The 19,275-nt window shown below is 39.6% G+C and overlaps 1 protein-coding gene across 1 annotated transcript in view; it reads left to right on the plus strand.

Moving 5' to 3' along the window:
• WSCD1 (WSC domain containing 1) overlaps window positions 1-18,601 on the plus strand; it is a 65,303-nt gene extending 46,702 nt beyond the window's left edge. The window contains exons 6-9 of the mRNA XM_039341964.1: window positions 8,244-8,421; window positions 14,186-14,350; window positions 16,247-16,447; window positions 17,126-18,601. Of these exons, the coding sequence (XP_039197898.1) occupies window positions 8,244-8,421; window positions 14,186-14,350; window positions 16,247-16,447; window positions 17,126-17,478 (897 nt within the window). The 3' untranslated portion in view covers window positions 17,479-18,601. The remainder of the gene's footprint in view (window positions 1-8,243; window positions 8,422-14,185; window positions 14,351-16,246; window positions 16,448-17,125) is intronic.
• Window positions 18,602-19,275: the final 674 nt, after the last annotated feature.

Consider the following 19,275-nt stretch of genomic DNA (forward strand, 5'->3'; position numbering starts at 1 on the left):
ATTAGGAAACACATCCCAGTGTTAAGAACAACTGAACCACCAATACTGGAGGTGAACACCACTTTGATGAGTGCATTTTTCTATAGGACATGCTTTAATCTGTGTTACTGTATTATTTCAGTAAAAAGTTGAACCTCGTGACTTAAATACAGATAGTCTTCAATTTCCGATCACAAATGAGACCCAAATTTCTGCTCCTAAGCAAGACAGTTGTTAAGTGAGTTTTGTCCCATTTAATGACCTTTCTTGCCACATTTGTTAAATAAATCCCTGCAGTTGTTAACTTAGTGAAATGTTTGTTAAATGAATCTGGCTTCCCCATTGACTTTGTTTGTCAGAAGATCAGAAAAGTTGATCACATGACCCCGGGCCATTGCAATCATCATAAATACATGCCAGTTGCCAAACATTTGAAATTTGATCATATGCCCATGGGGATGCTGCAATGGTTGTAAGTGTGAAAAACAGTCAGAAGTTGCTTTTTGTCAGTGCCCTTGTAACTTCAAACTGTCACTAAATGAATTGAGGATTATCTATAGTCTCTTCCAACTCAATGGTGGTGTTCAAACGCTATTCTTAAACCTTGTTACTAAATTAACCTGTTTTCTGGATTTGTGCTACACACTGGACCACAATCCAGCCAGTAAGTTAGATAATGTGCTAAGCCACAGAAAACTCAGTTATGGTTAATACTAATCAAACTTAGCATATTATGCAAAGGCAGCTACAAGCTTTTCCACTGTGATTAGTTGTGTTGTGTATCCAGAAGATACAATTTAGCAGTCCGAAATATTGCAGAAAATCACAGGACTCAGACCACAGAATCAAAAGAAGTTGCTTTATTTTGCGCAAACGGTTCAGAGCACTATATTTGTAGCCACATCTGAACAGCTTCTCATAACAAAACAGAAGTTTATATATTCTCATCAGAAACAGCAAAACACGGAAATGTAGCAGGTAGCATGGATTGGTTGCTTTGAATCACAACCCCCTTACAGCATACAGCCCCCCTTTCCATAGCTAACATATCTTGCTTAAACTTCTGTCTAAATTTCCTGTAACGTACTTGTGGTTAGCTACAGAGGAGACATGGTGACATATGTGGTTAGCTGTAGCAGGCCTTCAAACTTTAGCACTTCTGTGTGACCGACAAATGAACCTGTGGTTTTGACATCTTTCACTTCCTTTTGTTCTTCTTCTAACTAATACACGTATTTAAAACTCATGTCTTGTCTTATGACTGTAATACACACATTTAAGTTTCATGTTTCACTCCATGACCCAGGTCCCCCTGCCTCAAAATGATAGCTCTGTCCTGCTCAGATAGACCTCACTGTTTTCCTAGGCTTCATCTCTATGAAGGAAAAGGAAAATCTGCTAATGATTTTCTCTTAGAAGATGTTTTTTTTAACATGTAATCAAACTGAATTTCTTTCTATCCTGTTAAAATGGACTAATGAGAGCCAGTTTTCTCCCCTGCCATGATTTTAACCTAAAGGGAAAGTCAGAAGGGGACAGTTTGAACCCAATTATGTTGACAACTATTTAATGCCTTGTCATGCTGAAGGAACATTATTAAAAAAAGCCTTAGGGACTCTCCATAAATTACCTCATTAGGAGGGGATCATTACCAACAGAGCCTATGTTCTCTTTAGGAGAATAGCGTTGGGTCCTGTTCACCAGACACATTTAGGGAGTTGATAGCTGCTGCCTGCTTTGAACTGACCTTCTGTTTTGCATAGATAGGAGAAAGAATAGGTTTATTCTTTCCTGATGCCCTGATCCATAAAGGTGATCCTAGACATACCTTCTTAGCTATAAGACTCACCAGATTATGGGGCTTCCTTTCAAGTCCACACTCATTTTGTTTATTTAATTTGTATCCCATCTTTGAGCGGTGTGATGGTCTAGAGGTGGAGGTCTTGACTCACAATCAGGAAGCTGTGAGTTCAATCGTAGGTAGCTGCAGATATTTCTCTCTCTGGGCGCAATGAGTAATTCTTTGCTGTGAACTTTGCATAGGCGTCAGGAAGGGCATCCAGCCAGTAAATGCTCAGCTCCATTCAGTCGTCCTTTCTCCACCCTTATGCAAGATATTATAGGGATGTTAAAAGAGGAAAAATGTATCCCACCTCTATTATTTTTACAAATAACTCAAGATGGCAAACATAGCCAACATAGCCAAGCTTCCTCCTTCCATTTCCTTCACAATAACAACTTTGTGAGGTGGGTTGGGCTGAGAAGGACAGGCCCAAAGTCATCCAGCTGGCTTTTATGGCTAAAGTGGGACTTGAACTCAAATTTTCCTGCTTTCTAGCCTGGTGTCTTAATCATTAGACCAAACTGGTCCTCTTTTATTGCATTTCACAATTTTAACCCATTCACTGCATGAAGTGAGGTGAAAAGCACAATTTTGCATGTAGATAGGTTGTAGATAAGTTGTAAATAGTTCCAAGGATACTCTTTTGGGTGATTTTGTTTAGTTTCCATGGAAAAAATAACCTCCACATGTTTTATATTTCCTGGAATAATAAGTAGATTGGAGTATGGCCCCTTTCAGATTTTCACAATGTGAAATGTTGTGATTTAACTTTCAAATAAAAAAAAAACCTGCTCTGAAATATTTATAGTAATTGAGAAAAAAGATCTTTAGCAAGATTTGTTTTGAGAGTTAGCACAGTACCTTCAGATTGGGCCTTCATTGTCATATGTAATATGCTTGTTCAATCCAAATTCCAGATCAGTCTGAAATTAAAAAAAAAAAAAAACCACTCAAAATGGCACACAGTGTTTTCTAGCACAAAATGGTTTTTAGCAGATCATTCTACATGCACATAAATGTACACAAATGCAGAAATGATATATACTTGGCCAGTAAAGTTCTGTTCTGTTTTGTTCTACTCTACTCTGTTCTGTTCTGTTCTACTGTACTCTATTGCAGGGATCCCCAACCTATGGGCCGTAGCCCGGTACCAGGCCGCAGGCTCTTGGCCAGTGGGCTCCAGAAATGGCTAGCCAGGGCATGTACACGTAGGCATGCATTTTCCCCCACTCACACTAGCACCCACAGTCCTGTTTGCACACGCGCATGGGCATGAACAGAACACTAGCGTGGGGGGCATGCTCCCCTGTTATTGCATGCATGAATGGGCTGCTTGTGTGTGTATGCATGGCCCATTTGCACATGTGCGAATGGGCGGTAGCCACCCCAGGGGATGCACAGCCATCCGTACAAGTACATGGCACCAGTGCTTGCTGCATGCACAAATGCGGCTACTAGTACTGCGCAACTGGGCGTGGCCCTGTTTGCGTGCACATGCGCAGGCATGCAGAAATTTGGAAGATGCTCTCCCCTCCGGGCCATGAGCCTGGAAAGATTGGAGAACTCTGCTCTACTGTACTCTATCCTGCCTACTCTATCCCTATCCCTATCCCTATCCCTATCTGCATTCCATTCCATTCCACCTTTATAGGTGATTACAAGTAGTCCTTGAGTTACAAACATTCATCTATTGACTGTTTGAAATTACAGTGGCAATGAAAAAAGTGACTTACAACTGGTCCTCACACTTGCAACCACTGCAGCAACCCCACAATTACATCATCAGAGTTTAAGCACTTGGCAACCAGTATGTATTAACGATGGTTGTAGCATCCTGGAGTCATGAGATCACCATTTGCGACCTTCATAATTGGCTTCTGACAAACAAAGTTAATAGGAAAATGTGGACAATTCACTTAATGATTACAATGATTCACTTAATCATGGCAAAAAAACCCTCAAAAAGTCAGGTGCGTTTCTCTTAACAATTGCCTTGCTTAACAACAGAAATTCTTGTCCTAATTGTGGCATAAGCCAGGGATTACCTGTATTCAGAGAAGACCATGCTCAAAAAGGCAGTTTATTAACCTGGAAAGTATGTGTCATCTGTTGCTTAATATACACATAGAGATATACATTTATTCAGATTGATCTCAAATGTTTCTGTTCCATAGAACCAGGTAAATGTCTTCTTTTATTTCTTCAAAATTATATGAAAAGGTACTATAGCAAACATTGTACAAATAACAATACATATTAGAGCTGGCTAATGTTTTGAAGACATAATTTCCCAGGTGGGGGGCAAAGGCATGAATCTCTACAGTGGCTTAATCCAAATTAATCTTGTCCTGTGAGAGATTCCTGGGAACAGATTCTGAGACAGTGAATATGGTGGCCACGACTCTGCAATTTTATTTACTTATATCCCACCTTTATTATTTTTAAAAATAACTCAAGGCAGTGAACGTATCCAACACTCCTTCCTCTCCTATTTTCTCTGCAACAGCAACCTTGTGAGGTGGGTTGGGCTGAGAGAGAGGGACTGGCCCAAAGTCACTCAGCTGGCTTTCATGCCTAAGGTGGGACTGGAACCTATGATCTCTTGCATTCTAGGGTGGTATCTTAACCACTAGGCCAGGGGTTCTCAACCTTGGCAACTTTAAGACTTGTGGACTTCAACTCCCAGAATTCCTCAGCCAACAAGCTGGCTGAGGAATTCTGGGAGTTGAAGTCCACAAGTCTTAAAGTTGCCAAGGTTGAGAACCCCTGCACTATGCCAAACTGACTCTCAATTGAAGCCTATCTCTTTTTAATGAATGCCCCATGTTGACAGCCCTGGATACAACACATACTTTCACAGGATTCAATCAGCAACTGCTTTTTGAAGTTCTTGAAAATCCTGCTTAAAACACCAATGACAATATCTAGCCACTTTGTCTTCTGTAGGCATCTTTTTCTATTGCTTTCAGTTTTTATCAAGATCTTTTCCAATAACTCTTGCCTTCACAATATGGCCTCAAAGTATTTAAACTTTAGCTTTATTATTACTGCCATCTGGTTTTACTTTGTCTGGCACTGAGTGATTTGTTCTTCCTGGTGTCCAAGGCATTCTCCACAATATTTTCTAGTACTACAATTCAAAGACATCAATCATTGTCTTTGTTCACTTTCTGATAATCTAGCTTTCACACCCATATGTTGCAACTGGGAGAACTCTGGCCTTGGCAATATTTATCCTCGCTGTCAATGGGAAGTCTCTGCAATATATTAGTTTTCCTACATCCATCATTGTCTTTTTCCCAAGTAATACCCCAAAGGTGCTTTTTCAAAAGGCAACTGGACTTTGTTTTTCTTGGAAGACGTTTTGCTTCTCATCCAAGAAGCTTCTTCAGTTCTGACACTTCTTGAGTGAGATGTGAAACATCTTCAAGGAAAAACAAAGTCCAGTTACCTTTTGAAAAATCACTTTGGGCTCATGGCCTGGATGACTGAAAATCTCCATAGATACTCCCAAGTAGTAGATATTTCTTCACTCATTGCCACCATCATCCCTATGACTGTTTGAGCCTAGGAAGAGAATGTCAATTACTATTTCAACCTCTTCTTTACCACTTTGTGGGGCATTGGTGTTGCCTCTGGACATAGACTGAGTTATTATTCTGTGCAGTTTTTGCCTTTTTGTCATCTTCAACACAAAAAGTCTCCCTGGATGCTTCTGTCCATCAAAATAGTGGCTCCTTTATGTATATATGTATTTGGACTTCTGTACTATTTCAATCAAATTTTGAGCAATTATAATCATACATACAGTAATATTAAGGTTAAAAACCACCTAAATACAAAAACTTTCAAGAATAATCTACAAAACAACATACAGGTAGTCCTCAACTTACAAACACAATTAAGCCCAATTTTGGGGGGGGGAAAGCAAGACCATTATTAAGTAATCTTTTTACCCTATTTTATGACCTTTCCTGCCACAGTTGTTAAGTGAATCTCTACAGATGTTAAATTAGTAACCCAGTTGTTAAGTGAATCTGGCTTTCCCATTGACTTTGCTTGTCAGAAGGCCGCAAAAGGTGATCACGTGACCCTGGGACACTGCAACTGTCATAAATACAAACCAGTTGCCAAGTGTCTGAATTTTGATCACGTGACCATGAGGATGCTGCAATGGTTGTAAGTGTGAAAAACAGTCATAAGTCACTTTTTTTAGTGCTGTTATAACTTTGAACAGTCACTAAAAGAATGGTTATAGGTAGAGGACTAACTCTAATTTGAAACCCTAGCCCCATATCTTAGTTTGTGGACACTTCTCCTAGCAATTTTAATTCTAGTTTCTACTTTTTCATTTCTCATGACCTGTTCTACATCAGAGTTTCTCAATTTTGTCCTCTTTAAGATGGGTGGACTTCAATTCCCATTGCTGGCTGGGGAATTCTGGGAATTGAAGTCCACCCATCTTAAAGAGGACAAGTTTCTATCTACATAGATACTACAGAAGGAAGGTGACTATATGCAACCTTGAAATATTCGTTTTCCATTTTAAACCATCTGATTATTAAGGGCCATGAGGTCATTGTTGATTCCTAATGATCACGTAGGTAGATTTTCTCAGGATAATCTATTCCTAACCTAGTCTTTCAATGGTACACTCTTCGTCACTGTTATATTCTGACTGTAGGTCAAAGTAATTGCTATGATTCAAGATTCATTTCCTGCTCATCATCCAAACTGTATAATAAGCAGTTGAACTGGTTTGTTATATCCATGTTTTTAAACACTATGCATAATTAGCTGTAATCCATCCAAAAGACTTAAAATGAATGAAAAATGGGCATACTTTTGAATTCCCTTGTTTGTTCTATGATCCATCAGATGCTAAGCAATGCTTAGCATCTGATGGATTTTTCCTTTTCTGAATTTTATTCTTGACAGTTCTCATTCCATGAAGTCTGTTTTGTAAAACCCTGAGGATTATTTTATAAGCATTTGCAATATGTGCAATTGTTTGATAATTTCAGCATTCTTTAACATTGCCCTGCCTATCATTAAATAAAGATCAGTAAAAATTCTTCTCATCATTAGCCCAAGTATTTATTCAAATACCCTTATATTATTACAAACACAATTTCTTTCTTTAGATAAAATGTAGGTTTAATGCAAAATCAGAACAAGCTCATAGAGTGGACTTATGAATAGATACACGGTAGGGAGAGAATAACCAATTGGGAGTTAGATTTAAATATTTTTTTCTTGAATCATAATAATTACTTTGACCTATTTACAGATGTATGCATTTTTAATATATTGTTTTGTGTCAAAATGAATATCTGAGGTCAGGTCTTATCACATCATTGGGGTGGGGGGTTATTAGTTTATTATTTTTATTTTTTATTATTTTTACTTCTTTTATATTGTGCTTTTATGTCTTGTAAGCCACCTTGAGTTGTCTTGTGTGAGTAGGCGGCAATATAAATTTTCTAAATAAAAATAAATAATTTACAAAGGCTATCCTTCACTATGTGTTAACTGGGGTGAGTCTCACTGAACTCAATGGAGTTTATTTCAGAGTAGATATATATTGCATGAAATTGTACAGTTAGAGAATTTTTGTCAGATGACACTCTCATTAATCCTCTTCATCTTGCACAATCTACCCCCAAAAGCCCCAACACACTGAAAATGAAATTCAAAAGAGTGCAGAACTTAATTTCTCTCATTAGTTAGGGTAGCTTCATCCCTGCTAATGTTCAAAAGTCCCTCAGGATCTGGTTATGTCACCAGGTTGGGGGAGATGGTGACATGTTAAGGCTGCTTATTGGGGATAATACTTAAATATATTTTAGATTTTTAATGCCACCTTTATTATTTTTATAAATAATTCAAGGAATCAAACATACCCAATACTCCTTCCTTCTCCTATTTTTTTCCCCCACACAACAACTCTGTGAGATAAATTGGGCGGAGAGAGAGTAACCGGCACAAAGTCACCCAGGCAGCTTTCATGCCTAAGGCAGGATTAGAACTCAGTCTCCTGGTGAATGGCCCAAAGTCACACAGTTGGTTTTCATGCTTAAGGCAGAACTAGAACTCAGTCCTTTAGTTTTTAGCCTGGTGTCTTAAACACTAGACCAAATTAGCTCTCTGAATATGGTAGATATGTGCTAATTATACTTTTCTGTTTATGGTTTGCATAATTTTAATGATTAAATTATTAACAATTTTATTTTCTATATTTTTATAATGATGTTTTTATATTGTGGTTTTACTTGATTGTTGAATGCTGTCCAGAGTTACTTATGGTGACATAGGTGGCTATATAAATTGGGTAAATATATTTTTAAGAAAGTAGCTGGTATTTACTGATGTTTGTCACTATGGTTGACAGCCTAATTTTCTTCACTTTCTTCTTGATTAGGAATTCCCTTTGGCGGTTATTAGAAGACCTCAATGCCACTGTGGCTTTGCAACAATTAATTTCCCACTGCATAATAGTTCTGACAGATCATTCTGCAGCAGTCTTGAAGATGTCAACAATAGGGCTGAAGTTTCAAATGCCGAAGACCATCGCTTTGTTTATCAAACTCCAGTCCAAGGTATAAGAGAGTCCGTTGACACTTATGTTGATTGTAGTCATATCATCTACCATTATATTAATATTTGTAGAGTAAATACACATACAGACAAACACCACAGGGATTGAGGAAGGAAGACAGAATTTTACTCTTTAAACAACATTCTAGAACAATGTTTCCCAAACTTTAGCCATTTTAAGATGTATGGACTTCAACTTCCAGAATACCTCAGCCAACATTTTTAAAATGTGTCCATTAAATAAGAAATGTGTCCATTAAATAAGAGTTGTGGTTAGAATGCAATATTGCAGCTAATTCATTGCTCACTGCCAACAGATCGATCCTGACTGGTTCAAGGTTGACTCAGCCTTCCATCCTTCTGAGGTCAGTAAAATTAGGACTCAGATTATTGGGGACAATAATGCTGACTCTGTAAACTGCTTAAAGAGGGCTAGAAAGCACTATGAAGCAGTGTATAATACTAAGTGCTATTGCTATTGCCATTCTGGGATTTGAAGTCCACACATTTTAAAATGGCTAAGGTTGGGAAGCACTGGTGTAGATTTACACTTCCATATTTCAACTTCCAGAATTATCACCAATGGTCATCCTGGCTGGATAAGTCTGTAAAGTAAAGTCCAAACATCTGAAAATTGCCTACTTTTTGTCATTTCCCCCTGCAGGGGCAGGTGTACACAAAGGATGGAGCAAAGGGTGAAACACAAGTTTCATATATATTTTTACAATGCAAATTATAAAGGTGGATCTTGCGTTGTGTACATCACCACACACATTTCATTGTGTTCACCTCATGGTTAGAATAGTTTGTTTCTAGTGGCCCTCTCCTGGTTTTTTAGTGTAATTTAACATACCAGTAAAAGTATCCAAGGGCCTATATGGTAAGGTGGGGTGAGATAGAATTCAGATTGATGTGGTGTAGCAGTTAGTATTGTCAGAAGAATAATTTGGGGTTCCAACTTGAACCGGGGCTATGGAAGAATAAATAAAAATGAGATCCAGACTGCTGTGAGGAAAGAATAAATATTTATTTTTAAAAGCAAAGAGTTTTCCTTTAGAGGCAGCTGCAGAGAAATGGGATATATAGCAACATACTTTTATAGGGGAAGTTTTTTTGGTGTGGAAGTGTCTACATGCTGACACTTGAGGGGCATGTGTGCAGGTATGTTACTGACGTTTATACTTGTGAATATGCAGTTCCACTGGGAGACTTAATTAACTGTATTTGCAGACCTTATCTTTTGATATATGGATCAGATTTGGGTAACTTAATTGGGGGTTTGAAGAAGTTTGAATAAAAGATTTTCCCTGTTTGTTATTTTTACTTGATTAACTTAGTTTCAGTTTGATTGTCAATTATCTAGTAGAGATGCTGATTCTTAGTCCATTGTGAATTCTGTAAATGTTTTAAAGGAAGATGGAAACAGTATTGAAGAATAAAATATATTTTGATATAAAACTTCTCACAGTATGCTGAATTGGCACCCAGTTTCAAATCTAACATAATAATAATGATGATGATGATGATGAAGATGATGATGATGGAAGGGACTTTGGAGGTCATCTAGACCAACCCCCTGCTCAGGCAAGAAACCCAGTGGTGGGATTCAAATATGTAAACAACCAGTTCTCTGTATGGATGCCCCTTCCGGAAGTCCATTTTGGGACTGGGCAACAAAAAATTAGCTACCAGTTCTGCCGAAGTGGTGCAAACCGTCTGAATCCCACCACTGAGGAATCCCTATACCAGGGCTGTCAAACTCAATTTCATTGAGGACCGCATCAGCATTGCGGTTACCCTGGGGGGGTAGGTGTGGCCAAGTGTGTGGCCTTTAGGGTGGGTGTGGATGGAGTGGGTGTGGCCTACTGGATGGGCGTGGCCAGCTCTACATCATTCACATCAAGGGTGCCTGTGGGGGCCTGGGCAGGAGTAGGACAGATCTGAGGGTCTCTGGCAGAAGGGGGTGGGACCAGGGCAAGTGCCAAGGCATGGCCCAGTGGAGGAGCCTCACTGTTCCTTTCAGGCCATGCCGGGGGGGGGCTGGATAGTAGTGTGGGCTGCTGGGAGTCCTGGACAGCAGAGGTCAAATGCCCACCTGGCCCTTGAGCACCTGTGGCATCAAGCCGAGCCCACTTCCCCAAGGGGGCACCCAGCTGCACTTACCTCCTCCTCAAGGTGCTGCTGCTGTGCTTGCTCTCTTTACCCAGGTTGCTCATGATGGGTACAAGGGCAAAGTCAGAGGGAGGCCCATTCCCTCTCCATGGGAGGAGACCCGGCTTTGTTTTGAAAGCTTCCTTAGCAATAGGATGGGAGACCCCCAGGATAGGCCAGGAGGAGGGTGCAAGGGGATGGTGAAAGGACAGCAGGGCAAGACTAAAGCAGAATTTCCCTCAGACCCTCCCTCTCCTTCTTTCCTTCCTAAGTACAGAGTGGTGGGAAAATATTTGATATGAGGGAGGGAGAAAAACAGACAAGAAACGCAGCTGGGGAGGTGTCACCTTTCATGAGGAATGAAGAAATGCACCATCACCTGGAAGTGGCCAGCACATGGCCCTCACCTACTTCACATATCTGGCTTGGTGGGCTCTGGGGGAGGGGATGCCATGAGCAGTGTGAGAGTCAACATTACCTGCACAATGCCACCCAGCCCCCAGCCTGCCTGGTTTCAGCAGGCAGCCGGGCGCTCTCCTCACAGCGCCAAGAGGTTGAGCCGGGTTGCTGCCTGCTGAAACTGGGCAGGCTGGGGGCTAGGTAGCATTGTACTTCTCATCAGATTCGCACCACCCGGCTCAGCTCTCGGCGCTGTGAGGAGAACGCCCCACTGCCTACCGAAGCCCCTCCCCCAGAGCCCATCAAGCCGGATATGTGAAGTAGGCGAGGGCCATTTTCTGGCCACTTCCAGGCGATGGTGCATTTCTTCATTCCTCACAAAGGGTGACACCTCCCCAGCATGCACCCAGGGGGTCAGGCCGATGTGGCAGGGGTTGGTTCCTTGCTGTTTCCAGACGGCCTTGTGGAGCTAAGACTGAATGCATTTCAGCATAGATGGCCACCACAAAATTGTACATTGGCTCCCAGCTGGCCTGGGCCAGGGCCAAGGTAGCGGGGGCCGTTCCCTCACTGTTTCCAGGATGGCTTTGCGGGCCACATGAAACCATTTCGTGGGCCGCATCCGGCCCCTGGGCCTTTTGTTTGACATGTCTGCCCTATACCATTTCATACAAAGGGACTCTTCTTAAAAACTTCCAGTGTTGGAGCATTCACAGCTTCTGGAGGCAGGTTGTTCCACTGATTAATTGTTCTAACTGTCAGGAAATTTCTCCTTAGTTCTAGGTTGCTTCTCTCTTTGGTTAGTTTCCATCTGTTGCTTCTTGTCCCGCCTTCAGGTGCTTTGGAGAACAACTTGACTCCTTCTTCTTTGTGGCAACCCCTGAGATATTGGAACACTGCTATCATGTCCCCCCTTGTCCTTCTCTTTGTTAAATTAGACATACCCAATTCCAGCAACCGTTCGTTATATGTTTTAGCCACCAGTCCCCTAATCATCTTTGTTGCTCTTCTCTGTACTCTTTCTATAATCTCTGTACTCTTTCTAGAGTACAGACATGTGATAGAGAAAGGTCAAATTAGATGACTTTAGTGTAATCATCTTTGTGAAATTGTGGTGGAATCTAGCATTGAGGGGAGAGAGGAATGTAACAGTTGAATCCCTTGTGGGGAAGAAGAGGCTGAAGGGAGATCCTCCCTAAAACTTAGCAGTATTTATCTAGTAGTTATGCAGTGTGTACTTTAGTCTGCCAAGATTCCTATCTATAGGTGAGCAGCAATGACATATCACTTTGATCAGTTCATTTTGTCATTTTTTATTCCTTGTGCCTGACAATTATGGGCTTAATGTTGAAGAAGAAAAGGTTTTGTTTTTTTTACTATGACAAACTTCCTGAGAAAAGGCAGAGTATAAATCTGATAAGTAAATAAACTCTCATCCTATGGTCTGTTCTGTTCTCCTATGCTTTTGATGCTTTTTAGAAGGACTTACAGTTTTTTTTAACTGCTTTTTTTTTCTGGTTGAGCTGCATTCCTTTCTTGATTTCAGAACTGCTGATCAGTTCCCCTTGAAACTGTCTTATCAATGTTCATCTTCTTTAATGTTATCTGGAAGTCATTTGCTGTGAAAGATAAACCATAGTCTGTAGGTCTGTGTCCCTGTGTGTCCAAGTGTGAACATGTTCATCTATAAAAAGATCTTCAACTGCTTTTGCTAAAAGAAAAGGGAGATTTTCAAACTTCAGCTTTCCCATTGTTATGTCAGCTGTCCACCCTTGGGGGGAAAATGATTGATTGATTTATTAAATTTATATGCCATCCTTCTTGCTATCATGTGTCTCTGGGTGATTCAAATAGAATAAAAATTACAGCGAAAGAAAGAAAAAGAAAGAAAGAAAAGAAAGAAAGAAAGAAAGAAAGAAAGAAAGAAAGAAAGAAAGAAAGAAAGCCAAGTCCCTTGAAGAAAGATAAGCTATAAATTTACTAAATTGTAAAAGATATAAATAAATGCCAACATTTAAAAAATAAGCAATACCTGCTATATAGTCCAACTGGCTTCACACAATACATTTAACCTGGCTTCATGCCACATAACTGCTCTCTTTACATAGCATGCTACACCCCAAAAAAACAAATCACAGTATAACATATTGGCCTGGTTAACCCAACATTTCAAGACAGCAGTTGGGCTCCACAACATGCTGATCAACAGATTACTTAGTTTCATGAGCTTAGCCTATAAAAGGAATGTTTCTCAACCCATAACTAAAAATAAACTCACATAAAATTAAGCCAGGTTTTATTAATCCTGGTTCTTTGAGCAAGTTTTGACAGGCTGGGTTCACTAATAATAATATACCACAATAGGCAGATAGACACATTTTTAGCTAAAGAACAATGAGCTACTTTATAGCTTAGTCTTTATGAGCTAGGTCTCCCTGATGGAGACAGTTTCAGCATGGTTTCTGAGGAACCTCTTGTGATAAAGAAAAAGACAGGTTGGATTGTCTATTTATTTTATTTCTTTTAATTTATCACATTGTCATGATACTATGATACTAAACTATGATATTAAAATGATCTCTGATACAAATATATAACTTCCAACATTTGTTAAGCCATTTTGTCATATCCTCTCTTGCCTCTCCTCCCTTAGGAATGCTTATATGACCTAGAATCTCGTATCCAAAACTGACTCACGTTTTTAAAAGAATATTGACAATCTGGATCAAATCCAGAACAGGGCAACCAAGATAATAAGGGTCTGGAAGAAAAATGAGAAATAGCTGAAGGCATTGTGTATCTTTAATATGGAGAAGAGAAAGCTAGAGGGAGACCTGATAGCTGCCTTTTGTCAAGCATGGGGGAAATCAAGAAATTCAGGCAGTTCAGTTCAGACAGAGTATAAAGATAAAGTATTGCAAGTTTAAGCTGTCCACAAGAATCTGAGCTACTAATGGTCAAAGGAAATGAGTGGGAATTAAAGTATTCGAGGTGGGATGGACTTAGATCTCTTGTGGGCACGCAGGGACTCATGACTGATGATGCATTTGACCCCTCCCTCAGGATCAGGTTGGATTAGAAAACCTTCAAGGTCCTTTCCAACTCTGTTATTCTGTTATTCTATGACAATATTAGCAAAAAAGCTACTTAATAAGTAATGGGAGAAGCAGTTTTTATTTGACTGTGGTCAGATATGTTATTTATGTTTGTTTTCAGATACCCGTTGTATTGACCGGAATTTTCTCCCAACCAAATCAAAAGCCCTTGTTGCTTTGTCGAGCTTCCCAGGAGCTGGGAATACATGGCTTCGCCATTTAATAGAGCATGCCACAGGAATCTACACAGGGAGCTATTACTTTGATGGAACTCTGTATAATAAAGGTATGTGCTGACTCTTCCCTAGATTACATTTCTAAAAGTAGCTTGGCCTAAGTCAAATTGGATCAAGCTGTGGATTAAAAGCAGCCAATGTTTTGGAGGTCAGTGGACAACCTACAACTTTGGAGGCACATGGTAGGTGGTTTTACAAAATAGCTGCCACAGTGGTTGTTTCCCATCCCCAAATATCTTTTAAGGGGTAAGACCACTTTTCATTATCTCCTCTACATTCGCACATGGTCTCTATCATCTCAGCTTTCTTTTGGTTTGCATGATGCAGTTTATCTCAATCTAGACAACTGCTACTGCCTTCTAGATCTTTTGAGACTATAACTACTAGAATTCCAAGCAAAATGGATGTCACGATAACCATGTGCCCAATTACATTAGCTAAGATGTTCTAAAGTCCTATTATATATCTATGGTGGATGTGTATATTTTGGAAATTATTTGAAAGACTGTTTCTGAATGCATGGAACCAAAAGTTTCCATTTGAAACAGCCCCTTCTTTTTTCAGATTCCTGCATGATCCTGAAGAATGTCAGATGCTAAAAATTGCTACAGCTAGCTCATAAAAGACACAGCTATTATGATTTTGACCTTAAAATCTGACTACATCTTTTATCTGAGCCTGGAGTAAGAATGGCTGTATTAATGAATCATATTAAAAACATGATTGCTTTTATGTGGCCTGGTATGAGATGCATAGCAAATAATTTTAATAACTAAGCTAAGCTAAGCTAAGCTAAACTAAGCTAAGCTAAACTAAACTAAACTAAACTAAACTAAATTAAACTAAAGACATGGTTGCTTTTAGGAACTGACTAATTAAAGTAGTGAGGTTTCCAGTTTGAAGAGCTGTACCCTTGCACTCTGCTCATTCTGAAAAACCTCTTTCAAATCATCATTGGACCAAAGCTAGGGCTGTGTATTCTCAATGTGATCACCCCTCTCTTTAGTTCCAGTTTTGGAGCTTACATTTATTTAATTCATAATTTACCATCATAAGCTTATATTGCTAAATAGTACTCACCAATTATACTATGCAAGCATATAATAAGAACCTATGAAGATATTTAAATATCAATTCCAGGTGCAATTCAAGGTGTTGGTTATTACCTTTAAAGCCCTGCAGGGCATTGGGTCCAGGTTACTTGAGGAACTATCTCAATCCGATGGGACTGGCCTGGCAGAGGAGGCATATTGCGAATCCTGTCAGCCAAGGAATTTTGGCTGGTGGGATCCAGGAAAAGAGCCTTCTCTGTCATGGTTCCTTCCCTGAGGTTAGATTGGTTCTCATTCAACTGACCTTCCATAAAGTCCTTAAGACCTGGCTCTGCCAGCTAGCTTGGGACCTCAATGGGGGAGTATCACACTGGAGGTGGTTGATTAATTAACAACCAATCCCACCTCCCCCTCTCCCCCCAAATCTGGCTTGCTCCTTCCCTGTCTTGTAACTAACAATTTGACTTTGATGATGTTTTCATTTTATTGTATCAGAAATATTTATCTTTGGTGATTTAAATATCTTTATGCTGTAACCCAGCCACACGATGGGCAGCAAATAAATGTAATAAATAAATAAATTCAGAATGAAAATTAATTTAAATCATGGACAATTAAAAACACACCACTTTTAATAACCAAGCTCTTAATGGCTATTTTTAATGTCAACACAGACTTCACTTTACTCAATGAATGGAAACTCGGATAACTATAGAAAAGACTTGACTTGGGTTACCACCTGATGAGAGTTATGTAATTTGTAGGTGAACTTTTCCAGATGATGTCAATGAATGGGGAGGAATAATAGAAAAATAAGTATTTTCTTCTGTAACATATATCCAAGAATTTTTAAGACTTTGAAAATAGTAACCCCAGTCTTTACATCCTGCCCAGGTTTCAAAGGAGAAAAGGACCACTGGAGAAGCAGAAGAACTATTTGTGTCAAAACACATGAAAGTGGCAGAAAGGAAATTGAAATGTTTGATGCAGCCATCTTACTGATACGCAACCCGTACAAATCGCTGGTGGCGGAATTCAACCGGAAGTGTGCTGGCCATCTTGGATATGCCACAGATCAGAACTGGAAAAGTAAAGGTAACTAGGGTAGCTAGTTCTCTTGTGATCATTTTGGCCCTGGGAATATGTCTTCCTACCATGGAAGGATTGGGGTCAGTTTGGGATGGCGACAGAGTAGAGTTAGTTAGAATCACTGCCAAATAGACCCATAGCATCTCTCAGCAACTTCCCCAGATGATTAATTCATTCTGGGACAAGAATGTAAAAGGTTTCAAAGGGAGTGAGTAGCAGTTATTTTCTTGCCCACAAATAAATTGGGAGCTGCTATCATTTTAAACATAGATTGGACCTCATTGAATCCTTCCTATGACTAACCTTGAAGCAAACCTTTCCAGACATGTGAGGCTACTGCAGAAAAGACCCTTTCTCTTATGTTAGCCATCTGAACAGCTTTATTTCAAATGTTATTTCTAATCTTCTATGACTGTTCTATGGTTACCTACTGTAGGAGAGCAGGCAGAGCCTGGGGCAGAATCAAGTGAGTAATCAGCCTAGAATCATTATGTTCCCGCAAATGCTCCAAGTCCAGCTCCCCCCCCCATGAATTCTGTTGACTCTTATCTAGTGCCAATTTAGAGCTGACCATTAATTGACTAGATTCAAGAAGGTGCAAGAGATTTTTTTTCCTGCACAGTGCTCCCAAAAGCCACTTATGCAGACATATAAAACATCTTTATGGTATTTCTCGCCCCACAGAATGGCCTGATTTTGTAAACAGCTATGCTTCCTGGTGGGCCTCTCATGTGCTCGACTGGCTTAAATACGGCAAGCGTCTCCTCGTGGTTCATTACGAAGACTTAGAAGAAGCCCTTCTTCCCAAGCTGAGGGAAATGGTTGACTTTCTGAACATCACAGTGACTTACGATCGACTCCTCTGTGTTGAAAATAACCGAGACGGGAATTTCAAGCGGTCGGGAGCCAAGCAGAAGGAGTTTGAACCCTTCACAAAGGAAATGAAAGAAGTGATAGATCAGCTTATTGTGATAGTGGATAAAGCCCTACGTGAAAGGAACTTTACAGGGCTGCCAAAAATGTATTTGCGCAGATGATGCCCTGCAGCCAGCTTGCTGCATTGTTAAGGAAAGACCGAATAATGAAATTAAAGAAAAGGCCAGGATTTTATAGCATTTAAAAGCAAGATTTGCACAGAGTCTGCTGATGAATGCAAATTCTTAAGACTTGGACAGTCTTCAGGGTACTAAGTGCTATGAAAGGCAAGCAATGAAGGATGGAAATTAGGTTATAAACCGAGGCAAAAGCCATTAGCATCTCTGCCTGTGTGTGTCCTTTTCTCTATAAATGGCTACAAATTTTAACATTTTTGTGCACTGCTAATTCTGGGAAATGTGGCTGGGGGCGGGAAGCAACAGTGTCTCTTATCCTTACTGTCTACTAGCAATATTTTCTCAAGAGTATCAAACATTTTTATAGACGTTTTTGGCAATTCAAATGTGTATTTTTCCCCTGGGGTTTTGGTTCATTGGTTCTTTTGTTTCAAACTCATCCTGACAAATATTTTTAGTGAAGCAAGTTAATGGGAAAAAAAAATGTCTTTGTCTTTTTTTCCGCCATTTCTTAAAGTATTTTTAAAAGTTTTCTTGTCAACTGGGATATGATACATGAAGATATTTCAGTGCTTCTTGCTATTTCTTATTTACAGGAGAATCCTGTATGTTTGTATTTAGCTGTAAGTCTTGACAACTATAATGAGATTTATTCCCAGGTAAGTGTGTTGGTGATTATAGGTTTAGGAATGAAATTAATTTGGTGGAAATTATTTTCATAAACTTATTTCTTTAATTGGCTTATAACAACAACAACAATTCCAGAAACATTGCAAACACAATGGCTTTCTGGTCCTTAAATAATTAAATAAGTGGAGTGCATCCATTTTAAGAGATGTGGATCGTGACACTGAATAAGATATATATAAAGACTTTTGAATACCCACCCTGGACTCGCTAATCCATAACCCTGTGGCTCTATGAAAAGCTATCCGGGCAGTTAACCTTTCTTGTCATTCAATAACAGAGACAGTGTTTCACTATCTAACCTTTATTCAGTGCTGCAAGATCCAGTAAAATGTAAAAAAAATAAGCAATAGTATGTGATTACAACATGAATAACAAATAGGTGTCATGCTCCATAAAAGAGACGACGTGTTCCTAGCTATAACATGGTCTGTTTTCTGTCTAGGCTAAAAATATAACTGCCCCTACACCACTTAAGACCTAAACTGAATAAAGGTGTGTAAGGATATGCTGCTTACCTGCAATGCCCCCAGATTGGTCGAGATTGCAGCTGAAAACTGAGTGGATTCTCTGAATGGAAGATGGAGGCTGGAATGACCTCACTTCCCTTCTCTTTCTCATCAATGCTTGTAACAGGAAATAGGAAAAGGGAAGTAAGTAAGAATCTCTAAACACTTCCTTATGAAGGGAACATGCTGTCCCTACTTTGCGCAGCAAGGTTGAGGTTGCCAAACTTACCTATAAGCTAGCTAAATAGAAAGAAATTAACCTTATCCTGCCAGAGCGGCCAAAGCCTTGGGGACAAAACAATACCAAAGAGGTCAAGCTAAAGACTAGGCCCAATTCTATTCCAAGATCAATCAAGGATAGTTAAGTACTGCCAATTGCTTAGGCTCTAAGTTCTACATTGAGAAACAGCAGAGAAATGAAACGCATAGGATACAAATATTAAGATGTACCTAACTGACAATGGCCATTTGCAAAACAGAACATGAAAAATCTTTGTCGTAAGCCACCTAAACCATACTGTCAAGATAATCAGAAGAAGATATTCAACAAAAATTAGGAAGGATTTATTTTCACTATTTAAAATGT

Source organism: Crotalus tigris, unplaced genomic scaffold (assembly GCF_016545835.1).
Source record: "Crotalus tigris isolate CLP2741 ecotype Arizona unplaced genomic scaffold, ASM1654583v1 scf7180000017550.10884619, whole genome shotgun sequence".
Lineage (NCBI taxonomy): Eukaryota > Metazoa > Chordata > Lepidosauria > Squamata > Viperidae > Crotalus > Crotalus tigris.